At 47.8% G+C, this 12,422-nt stretch overlaps 2 protein-coding genes across 6 annotated transcripts in view; one reads left to right on the forward strand and one right to left on the reverse strand.

Annotated features, from left to right (window-relative positions):
• Positions 1 to 12,422, reverse strand: part of caps (capricious) — a 476,818-nt gene that overhangs the window by 258,236 nt on the left and 206,160 nt on the right. The gene's annotated exons all lie outside the window — the stretch shown is intronic.
• LOC114252281 (uncharacterized) lies at positions 3,146 to 8,836 on the forward strand. Its single transcript, XM_089740418.1, has one exon. The coding sequence runs from the start codon at positions 3,146 to 3,148 to the stop codon at positions 8,834 to 8,836; it is 5,691 nt and encodes a 1,896-aa protein (XP_089596544.1).

Raw genomic sequence — 12,422 nt, forward strand, 5'->3', positions numbered from 1 at the left:
TTTATTGTATGTATTTATTTTCTTTAATAATGTAATATTAATACTACACCGCAACATACCTGCTGTATCTTTATCTTTTCCAGAATTTCTGTAAATGTAATTGTGCAAATGTATCTACTTGTTGACTGTTTAATGTTAACTGTATTTTGGTGTGAAATAAATTATATTCTCTCTTTCACTTTTTCTTTATTTTACACATCTTTCACATTTTATTTTAATTTTAATAACAAAAACTTAAAAAGTCCACGACGAATAATACTTGGGAGGTCAGAAACCAGTTTAATTTAACTACAACGCTATTGATATAGTACAAACATTCCCTAAATGTGTTTTTAATAATAGCTCCCCACAAAAACCCAGCATCAAGGCCAATAAAACTTGACGGATCTGATCTCGTTGGAAGTGCGTGACACATGTGCGACAATCTCTGGACATTTTTTATTCATTCATAGTTCGTTGATCTTGTATTAGCGGCTGCGAGTGTCATAATGAGGTAAATGGAGTTTTTGATCGCTCTGTTCCGACATTAGAGGCTAATGTGAAGTCTTAAAGCGAAGCTTGAGTTTTTGGGGTCGGCAATATTTCTAGAGTTTCTAGAAGAGTTTCGTTAATTTGAACCTTTAAGAACAATTATTTATACGAAGCGTGTTTTAACGTTGTAAATAGGCAATCGATCATCAGTGTTTCTCCAGTTATTTAATGGTTGTATGAGCCCATAATCGTGACAATAGCAATGGTATTTTTTCTGTATTACCTCCGATATATATAAACTAGTATACAATATCCATTGTAGAGCTATCAAGGACACCTGGTTAGATAACCTGTCTGTTACTATTGAAAATCGCAATAGAAATGTATCTGTGTGTGTGCCTGCCATCAAATTATGATTTTTAAACATAAAAACGAGATAACTTGTCGTTTGTTTGAGTATGACGTACACAGTACATATTTCCACGATTCAATTTTGGTGTTGATAACCTTACGGTAAATGTTATCTGACACAGAAATTGGTATTTAAAATCAAAACTCGTACAATAAAGCGAATCGGAAAACGGTAACATAAAACCACGCTTTTCGACAACTAAGTGCAGACAACAATAGCTCAGCTCCTATTTCAAGTACATTACTATTTTTTTGCTTTAGATTAGCCGACTGGTTTTTATCTCAAAAATGATTTAAAGTAAAATTGAAAAGGATTAAAAAAGTCATATGAAGTGCAGAACAAATATTCTGAATTAAAAGTGATAGTGGAGAAAGCGGAGAATAAGATGTATGACAAATTTTTTTGTTCATTGCTGGTCGACGACCATAAGGCACTCATGATGATGAATAGCTACCGCTACTCATGGACGTGAGCAATACCAGGGGCACACCCAAACCGCTGCTAACCACTTAATAGTGTATAGTATATAAGTAAGGATATACGATAGGTAGCTACTCTCCCAGCCTTCGGAAATCGGAACGCTATCCACAGATAGTGGTAACATCGCCACTGTTTCCTTTACCTACTCAAGTAACCTCCAAGATTTATTCCTTCCTTCTAGATTCCTTCTAGATTCACTGTAACCTCTCTAATCACTACAATGGTGATAGTAACTATTTACTTACTAGTCTCCCATCAGAGAAGTTTACGTTGTGTACTTTGGTAAAACGTGACCTTAACAGTTTTGAGTGACCGTCGATGCTTAAAGCATCGTTCCGTGTAAACTTGTCAAAATTATATAAATACCGTCTAAATTGGACTTTAATATTCGAAAATATGTTTGGATTCGTTTCGGGAGACAAAGAATTTCATAGTAATAATATCTATATATTAATACGTGAAGCAAAAACTTTGTTTCCCTTTCTACGAAAATTGCGCGGACGGAGGAGTACGAAATTTTCCACACTTATAGAGAATATAGAAAAGAAGTTCACAATACTAATATTTTTTTTAAATAATGCATAAAAGATACATTAAATCAATAAAGAAAACATTACATACTGTTCGCGACGGACATAAATAAATGCAGTTAAATAGATATTGTTCACGACGGACATAGATAGTTTTAAAAGTAGATAGAAAATATAGTTATAGGTTGGCTGTAAAATAATAGAAAAATGTCCGTAACAAATAAATGAATAGTATGTTAAAATAAGTTGAAGAATAAATAGTTATAATAGGGAAATGTCCGTAAATAGTTAAATAGAGATATGTTCGCCAAGAACAGCGAAAATAAATAGACATCCAAATAAACGGATATGTTGTGAAAAAATAAATGTGAATAGAGATAGTTAAAAATAGGAAAATAGATATAAGTAAATTTGTAAATATTTGTTTGAAAATAAAGATTGGCCCTCGTGGTCTTTGATTTGGCGTGGGAACGCAGGAGCGAGTCACAATACGGGCAACTAATAGAGCGACTAGGCAAAACAATAGGCGAGCGAGGCGGCCGAGAGAACAATAGACGCCCACCGTGCTCGGACTCATAATAGCGCTGGCCGAGTGCGTGTGGGCGACCATAAATAAGGGGCCTACCTCGCTGCAAATTCAGTTCGAGACAGCGAGCCGACGAGTCAAGACCTCTCCGGAAGAAGAGGAGAGCGCCAACCGAACAAGAAAAGACTCGCTCCTACGCCCCGCGCCGGTCAAGCCACGAGGACCGTGTGAACGCCATACTTGAAGCCTTCGTTATTTTCCTCGAACCAATCCCAGCACCCGTTCCGCGACAGCCACTGCGGCAATACTCGAGCCACCACGTTTCAACGAGTAAGAAGTCTAAAAATCACACGTGGTGGCCGAAACCTGAGCGGTGGCCGTCCGGAATATTGGTCCTTCGAGAGCCGGATTCATTTGAGGAAGATCGAAGAAAATTGAAGATTGAAGATTGAAGAAATGGTGCTCACACGGTCCGAGAAGATGAAGTCGTCACGCCTTGACCGGCCCGGCGACGAAGCTGTCTCGGGCTCAACTTCACAAGACGCACAGCAACGAGCTGTGTCGGCCGCGCCGCGTTCGGGAGTGACGCAGGGACCGCCACCGATGGCGGCAACCTCCTCCCAGTCAACCGCGCCGCGTTCGGGAGTGACGCAGGGACCGCCACCGATGGCGGCACCCTCCTCCCAAGTGGAAAAGTGTCCGGGAGTGCCGCGGGGCTGACAAGCGATGCCCCCCTCCCGCCATATATTGCCTACGCAATACTCGCCGGCGTCGCCAACGGGACCGAACAGCGGGGTCTGTCGTCGAGTGGTCAGACCTCCCAGCACCGCGACACCGGCAACAACTTCAGGCGACGCAGCAACGGAGAGCGTCGTATCCGCGAGCCAGAACAGAAAAGAGTCAGCGCTCACGGCCAATCCAATTGTACACGGGTCCCACATCACGGACGCCGCTGCCAAAATCTCGACGACAGAAGAAGGCTCCACACTCCGCGACGGGATGGCGCCACCAGTACGAGGATCTTCAAGAAAGTCGAGTCAACAGTCACAACGGCTGTTGCTTATGGCGCGCCTCAAGGAAGAGCATCTTCGCGCCAAAGAAGAACAAGCCCGACTCCAAGCAGAGCTCGCCGCCGCCCGCATCTCAACATTAGAAGCCGAAGCGCTCGTTGAAGAGGAGGAAGATGCGCGCACAACACTCACGGAGGACGAGAACGAGCAATCACAGCGCATCGATACATGGCTCAGTCAACAACGATCGATCGCGCTACAGGGAGTCGAAGAAAGAGTAATGCAGCCAACACACGGATCACCAGCCACCATCGAGCAACCGCAACTGGAACTTCCCGCACCAATAGAACAGCTGAAGCTACCGGCCCCTGCCGCGGCACCGATTGCCGTACCTGTCGCACCGAAGAGCGACATCGCCGAACTAGCAGCTGCCATCGCGACGGCCGCCCGCCAAGCCAGGCCCGGACCATCGCATCGGTACTACGGGGAGCTTCCAGTGTACAGTGGATCGCACCAAGAATGGCTCTCCTTCAAGGTCGCCTACGCCGAATCAGCGGACAGCTTCAGCGCCGCAGAGAACACTGCGAGACTTCGGCGTACGTTAAGAGGAAGAGCAAGAGAAGCGGTCGAAAACTTGTTGCTGCATTACACCGAGCCCGCCGAGATCATGCGGACTCTAGAATCGCGCTTCGGACGTCCAGAAGCAATCGCCGCAACGGAGCTGGAACGACTGCGCGCGCTGCCACGCTGCACGGACACACCGAGGGACATCTGCGTATTCGCGAATAAGGTGAACAACGTCGTCGCCGCTCTGAGGGCCCTCGACCGCGTACATTATATGTACAACCCGGAGCTCACCAACATCACATCAGAGAAGCTGCCGTCCACTCTACGCCACCGCTGGTTCGAATTCTCAGCGACTCAACCGGCGGGAGAACCGGACCTCGTCAAGCTGTCGCGCTTCCTGCAACGCGAGGCGGACCTGTGCAGCCCATACGCACAGCCGGAGCCAGAGACGAGAGTGGAGAACACCAGCGGTCGGCGGAAGATGGTGAATACGCCTCAGAGGACGCACACCACGCAAGCAAAGGAAGAGAGGAAATGCGCAGCATGTCAGAAGCCGGGGCACATCCCACAAGATTGTCCCGAATTCAAGAGAGCAGCCGTCAGCGAGCGCTGGGATACGGCGAAGCGCGAAAATTTGTGTTTCCGGTGCCTACGGTTCCGGTCCCGGGGACACGTATGCAAAAAGAAGAAGTGCGGCGTCGACAGCTGTGAACGCACGCACCACGAGCTGTTGCATAAGAAGTCAGCATGGCAGAAACCAGCAGAGAAAGAAGAGGCGGTCACCTCGACGTGGGCCGCAAGCAGAGCGACAGCCTACCTAAAGATGGCGCCAATTACTGTCATCGGACCGGCGGGAGAGGCAGATACATGGGCTCTGCTGGACGACGGGTCAACGATCTCGCTGATCGACGAAGACTTCGCGAGACGAGTGGGCGCCAAAGGACCGATCGAACCCCTCTTCATCACTGCCATCGGCGACAATAAGATAGACGCAACACGCTCACGACGCGTCCCGCTGAAGCTATGCGGACGCACGGGGGAACCGCAAGACCTGAACCTACGGACAGTCAACGGCTTAAAATTAACACCACAGCGACTGAACATCGAAGTCCTCGCGTCGTGCCATCACCTCACCGACCTCCGCCATCACTTCAAAACGAGCTACGCCTCGCCGAAGATCCTGATCGGCCAAGACAACTGGCACCTGCTGGTGACGGAGGAGATGCGGACGGGACGACGCGATCAACCAGTGGCGTCTCGTACTCCGCTCGGGTGGGTCGTGCACGGAGCACACCCGGGAGGCAAGAGACAGCGCGTCAACTTCGTGGCACACGCGACGACGGCCGACGCGAACATGGACGAAGCCCTCAGGCACTACTTCGCGATCGAGGGACTCACCGTCGCCGCCAAGACGCCGAAGAATGACCCAGACGAGCGCGCGCTGAAGATCCTGCGAGAGACCACTCAACAGCAACCCGACGGCCGCTACGAGACCGCACTGCTGTGGCGTGAGGAGGGCCTGAAGATGCCCAACAATTTCGAAGCCGCGCTGAATCGCCTGACGTCCGTAGAGAAGAAACTGGAGAAGGATCCAAATTTGAAAGAGCGCTACAAGCAACAAATGGACGCACTGGTAGCGAAAGGATACGCCGAAGTAGCTCCGTCAACGGGGACGAAGGACCGAACCTGGTACCTGCCACACTTCGGCGTAACACATCCGATGAAGCCGGACAAGATTCGCATCGTGCACGACGCCGCTGCGAAGACTAGAGGGAAGAGCCTTAACGACTTCCTGCTCACCGGCCCGGACCTGCTGCAGTCGCTGCCCGGAGTGATGATGCGCTTCAGGCAGCACGCCGTCGCAGTCTCAGCGGACATCACAGAGATGTTCATGCAAATAGGCGTCCGAAGCGAGGACCGCGACGCGCTCCGGTACTTGTGGAGGGAGGACCCTTCACAGGAGCCTACAGAGTACCGGATGAAATCTATAATCTTTGGCGCGACAAGCTCACCCGCGACCGCCATCTACGTGAAGAACGCCAACGCGGAGAAGTACCGACTGCAGTACCCGGACGCCGCCGACGCAATCATACGCAACCACTATATGGACGATTACCTGGGAAGTTACCGGACAAGCGAAGACGCGATCAGGATCGCAAATGAGGTGAGGGCAGTACACCGGCAAGGCCATTTCGAGTTACGCAAATGGACCTCGAACAACGAGGAGGTACGGTGCCACATGACCGACGAGGCCCCACCTACAAGTGTGACGCTGTCCGATGGAACGGAAATAGAACGAGTACTAGGCCTGGTGTGGAGACCTGCTGAAGACGTCCTCGCCTTCAATCTGGACATGGCGCGAATCCCAAAAGAAGTCTTGGAGAGCAGCGCGCCTACGAAGAGACAGGCTCTGCGAATAATGATGTCCGTCTACGACCCCCAAGGCATCGCATCACCAGTCACTGTCGGAGCGAAGAAGATCCTGCAAGAAACGTGGCGCCGAGGGACGGCGTGGGACTCCCCCCTCGATGAAGACCTCTGCGCGATGTGGAGAGAGTGGATCGACCACTTAAGACGCCTGCGCGACGTCTCAGTGCCGCGCTGCTATCCCGGCTACTCAGACGCCGCCAACCTCCAGCTCCACACATACGTAGACGCCAGTGAGTCCGCCTACGCCGCCGCGTTATACTGGCGCGCCGAAATGCCCGACGGGGAGATCAGGACCTCCCTCGTACTCGCCAAAGCCCGAGTCGCGCCCCTGAAACTCACCTCGATACCGCGCCTCGAGCTACAAGCTGCCGTGATGGGCAGCCGCATGGCCGCGGCTGTCACAGAGGAACCCGATAGAAAACCAGACGCGAGAGTGTTCTGGACAGACAGCGCCACCGTATTGACTTGGCTACGAACGGGGTCGAGGTCGTATCGACCGTTCGTCGCTCACCGCATTGCAGCGATAGAAGAGAACAGCACTGTGGAGGAATGGCGCTGGGTCCCCACGAAGGAAAATGTCGCCGACGACGCCACTAGAGAACTACCCGTCGGCTTTGAAGGAAACCACCGCTGGTTCATAGGCCCGGAATACCTAAGACGGCATCCGGATGATTGGCCCGTACAACGGACTGCAAGAAGGGCAGAAGAGACGGGTGAAGAGAAGTGCGCAACGCTCGCCGTGAGCAGAGAGAGCCTCGGCGAAGCGATCCCGGACCCAAGACGCTTTTCGAAATGGGAAAAGTACCTGCGTGCAACGGGGCGAATACTGCAATTCGTCGACCTATGCCGCAGAAGTCGCGAGCGCACTCATTACAAGAGGACCAGACGGAACCCGCGTTCGGATCCGACGTGGGAGAAGAATAGAAAGAAGACGACTTCGAAGACCCCGCTGAACACACCGCGGACGCCAGAGCAAGCAGTCATTCAATGGAAGACTTTAGACGCCGACACGCTTCGACGCGCCGAGACGCTCATTTGGCAACAGAGCCAGCGGGCGGCCTTCGAGGAAGAGATTTTGACGCTCCAACGAGGGAAACAAGTATCCCCAGCGAGCCGACTGCGAAACTTGTCCGTAACTTACACGGACGGGATATTAAGAATAAACGGACGCATCGGCAATATTGAGGGAGCTGACGTCATCACCTCGCCTCTCGTGCTAGATGGATCCCGACGCGAAACGAGACTGATGATAGACTTCATCCATAGAAAGATGCACCACGCCGGAACCGAAGCTACGATCGCCGAGTGCCGACAGTCGTACTGGGTCTTACGCCTACGCCCAGTGACACGGAGCGTAATCCACAACTGTCTTCCGTGTCGTATCCGCAAGGACACACCACCGCGTCCAGCCACAGGCGACCACCCACCGAGCAGACTGGCACACCATCGGCGACCATTTACATACGTGGGCCTCGATTACTTCGGGCCCTATCAAGTTACCACCGGCAGAAGCACCCAGAAGCACTACGTGGCCATCTTCACATGTCTCACTACGCGTGCGGTGCATTTAGAACCGGCAGCGAGCCTCAGCACGGACTCAGCAGTGATGGCACTCCGACGCATGATCGCGCGCCGGGGAGCCCCGACGGAAATATGGAGCGACAACGGCACCAACTTACGAGGTGCCGACAAGGAGCTGCGCCAAGCTATGGACAAGGCGGCTGAGCATGAAGCAAGCTTAAGGCTTATACAATGGCGCTTCATCCCACCGGGCGCGCCTTTCATGGGCGGCGCCTGGGAGAGAATGGTGCGAGCGGTAAAGGCCGCGCTCTCGGCCACGGAACAGCCGAGGCACCCGACGCCCGAAACATTTCATACTCTGCTAGCTGAAGCAGAATTCACCGTGAACAGCCGACCTCTCACTCACGTATCGGTGAGCGCCGACGATCCCGACCCTCTGACACCGAACCACTTCCTGCTGGGAGGCCCGGCGCGAGTCCCCGTGCCGGGCAAGTTTGACGACGCCGACCTCATAGGGCGCGCACACTGGCGCGCAGCTCAACGTCTGGCAGATGTGTTCTGGAGTCGCTGGCTCCGGGAGTACCTGCCCGACCTGCAGAACCGGCGGGAGCCCCACAGCCGCGGGCCCGCTCTGAAGATAGGCGACGTCGTGATAATAGCAGACGGAACGCTCCCACGGAACACCTGGCCACGTGGGATCATCCAGGAGGTTTACCCGGGGGCCGACGGCATCACTCGAGTGGTCGACGTGCGCACCGCCGGCGGTATCCTGCGACGCCCGGCGAAGAAGATTATCGTGCTGCCCACGATGACCGCCGCTCACCAAGGAGGATGCAGCGACGTGAACGACGCTGCACGGCGGGAGGATGTTCGCGACGGACATAAATAAATGCAGTTAAATAGATATTGTTCACGACGGACATAGATAGTTTTAAAAGTAGATAGAAAATATAGTTATAGGTTGGCTGTAAAATAATAGAAAAATGTCCGTAACAAATAAATGAATAGTATGTTAAAATAAGTTGAAGAATAAATAGTTATAATAGGGAAATGTCCGTAAATAGTTAAATAGAGATATGTTCGCCAAGAACAGCGAAAATAAATAGACATCCAAATAAACGGATATGTTGTGAAAAAATAAATGTGAATAGAGATAGTTAAAAATAGGAAAATAGATATAAGTAAATTTGTAAATATTTGTTTGAAAATAAAGATTGGCCCTCGTGGTCTTTGATTTGGCGTGGGAACGCAGGAGCGAGTCACAATACGGGCAACTAATAGAGCGACTAGGCAAAACAATAGGCGAGCGAGGCGGCCGAGAGAACAATAGACGCCCACCGTGCTCGGACTCATAATAGCGCTGGCCGAGTGCGTGTGGGCGACCATAAATAAGGGGCCTACCTCGCTGCAAATTCAGTTCGAGACAGCGAGCCGACGAGTCAAGACCTCTCCGGAAGAAGAGGAGAGCGCCAACCGAACAAGAAAAGACTCGCTCCAACGCCCCGCGCCGGTCAAGCCACGAGGACCGTGTGAACGCCATACTTGAAGCCTTCGTTATTTTCCTCGAACCAATCCCAGCACCCGTTCCGCGACAGCCACTGCGGCAATACTCGAGCCACCACGTTTCAACGAGTAAGAAGTCTAAAAATCACACGTGGTGGCCGAAACCTGAGCGGTGGCCGTCCGGAATACATACACTACATACCATGTAGTTGACGCACACACGCATGCATACTATTTATTGTCAAACTTTTGTTCTTGACGTCTGTGGTCAAATTGAGAATAGATTAAATATTGTTTGTCTTTATTAATATTTTTTTATAGTATAAGCCTTAGTGGAATTTGTGATTATAGAAGTATAAAATACAATCATAATAGTGTACAAACTTACAATTCCAATTAATTATAGTCGAATTTCGACTACTGCGGGACCTCTAGTTCTATAAATTATATGTCGGTAGAGGGTCACGATCAGTGTTAGTCTTCTCCGGGGAACATAGTGGACATCACAACTTGTATGTCGTCACTAACCCGAGGAGGTGAGGACAAAGTCTAAAACAGTGCAATATTTTTCGTTACAAAATCATCAATCGAAATTCATTAATAATCGCTAACATCTAAAGATCTAAATTCACTGTATGTATTATATTTGCTCTTCTGTTTTGTTATTGAGATTGAAAATAAAATCCATAATGTCAATTTGATATCATTTGTCACTGTTTAATTATCCACAATAAGAAAATAATTGCTTCATAGATAGTAAATACCTTCTCTTATATTTATTTCACGTCTTTCTTTTTAATGCGCTTTTCTTAACTTCAGACGTATGTATGTAGGTATGTATGTTTGTAACGGAATCTTTGAACATGACTTTGACCCCCTTCAAAATGTTGGATTAACTCGAAATTTGGTATACTTATTAAGGACCGATGACAATTCAATATAAAAAAAAAATTGTTATAAGGTACATGGTATAAGAATAACTACTTATTTGTATGCACACCACGCTTTTTTTACAATAGAATCATTTTTTCTTACACTATTTTTAATTCAAATTTTCTATTTTTTAGTTGGATTTTCTATAAAAGCGTATTTTGTTAGTTTTTTTAAACTATTATTTATTAAAGTACCCTCTCTTTCTTAACCGTCAAAGTTAAATTCATCATTATAGTTTTAAACGTTCATTGAAATTCATCTAACATTTCAGAGCGCAATTTATTCTAAAAGTTTTTGCGTAACTCATAAAGTATCGAACACTTTGAAACAAATTTGGTTTGTTCTCAAAACTTAGCTTACCACAACTTAGTATTATGATCACGTATGTAAATCACGTAACAACAGGGTAGACCGAGTCAATTCTTATGATTAATTGCATATCGGCATTGTTGGCGTCCACGAATAACTATAGGAAGATTTAGTAGATCGTATCTCAGACAATTTCCTATCCAATTGATCATGCCTCGAACACCATAAAAGAACAACATAGAAATATTCTTCTTCTTCTTCTTCTTGCTTCGGTTTCCTCAATACTGAAGGTAATGACCACCTCCTCGCAACAAGAGTTTATTCCGGATCATTCCACGCCATTTGCCTCTATCTGTCGCCGAGTGTAGAGCATCCTGAACTGTGGTATCGAGGGTAGTGCGGATCTGGTCAGTCCAACGTGTCGGACTTCTACCTCGTGGTTTTCTTCCATACACCTTGCCAGTCACCATTAGCTTCTCCAAGCTGCCGTTATCCTTTTTTTTACATAGAAATTTAAGCAGGAAAATATTTGGATAATTAGCGCCAGTACCGATGACGAGTATGCACCCAGAAAGGTAGTATTAGTACTAGCAGAAGGTCTAAAGTTGCATAGCAATGATAGAGCTTCTCTTTGAAAGATAAGATTCTTGTCATTTGAACTAAATTAAGATTGCATCGTATTAAAATTAAAGTAACGGGTGGATCGAGAGCTTCGTATAGTCGAAGGTCGAGCCCGTAGTCCAAGCAGGTAAGCGATTAACGGTGCCCAGAAAATACTTCTTCAAGAAAACGTATGAAACTGCTGGGAGCACAGTGACGGTGATGAGCTATAGTTACTGTTTAAGCTCTATCATCATTCTCATCGGCATATAGTGGTCCATTGCTGGACATACGGCCCTCCAATTGCACGCCACTCAGCACGATCCTTGGCTTCAGTCATCCAGCTCTTGCCAGACACCATGCAGCATTTCACGGCAGAAATAAGCCCTGCCTATCCAAAGTTCGCTATTTAAGCAGCAAATTATATCAATAACAAATAGTACATATTTCACGAAATGAATTGAAGATCGTGAAAGCTCCCTAACAGACTTGAAAATAGACGTAGTGTTGATCGATGCTCGGGGAATTTCAATGGTTTCCTGATGAATGAATGACTAGTGATTGAGGTCAATTGAATTTCAGTTCTAGTAGGGGATTGATGGCTAATAAAAGAATTCTTAATAGACCGCGCCGTTTTAGTTTTAAATTTTACTAGTGAATATATTTTGAATCAAATTTAGAAAGAAGTTTATAAAACAATATTAAAATAAATTCAAGCAGGCGAAATTAAAAAGAGCACTTTTATAGCCTGTATCTTCCACTGTAATATTCTTAATCCAATCACACTTAAAGAACCAGTAGAGTGGAAGATGAGAGTCAAATTTCTAACTGAATTCAAATTGCAAAAGTATATTAAACGATTTGAAAAGAACTTTTATTAAAATTACCTCGACTGCTCAAATAAAATCGGTATGAATGTCATTCTGAGCTATTCAAGATGTCTCCGTTGAATGTCTCCGTGGAACGAGCTATGCAAATATTGCATTGACGAGAAAATATCCTCTCACAGCTTCATTGTTTAGAGTATCCTTTTTTAATAGACTTTGTATTAGGAGTAGACTGTGTTATTTCGAAAATTCAGTTTTCCGACTATTTTGCTTCTTCAAAGCAGAGAGACAATGTAGTAAGAG

The sequence above is a fragment of the Bombyx mandarina genome, chromosome 04 (genome assembly GCF_030267445.1).
Source record: "Bombyx mandarina strain Sakado chromosome 04, ASM3026744v2".
Lineage (NCBI taxonomy): Eukaryota > Metazoa > Arthropoda > Insecta > Lepidoptera > Bombycidae > Bombyx > Bombyx mandarina.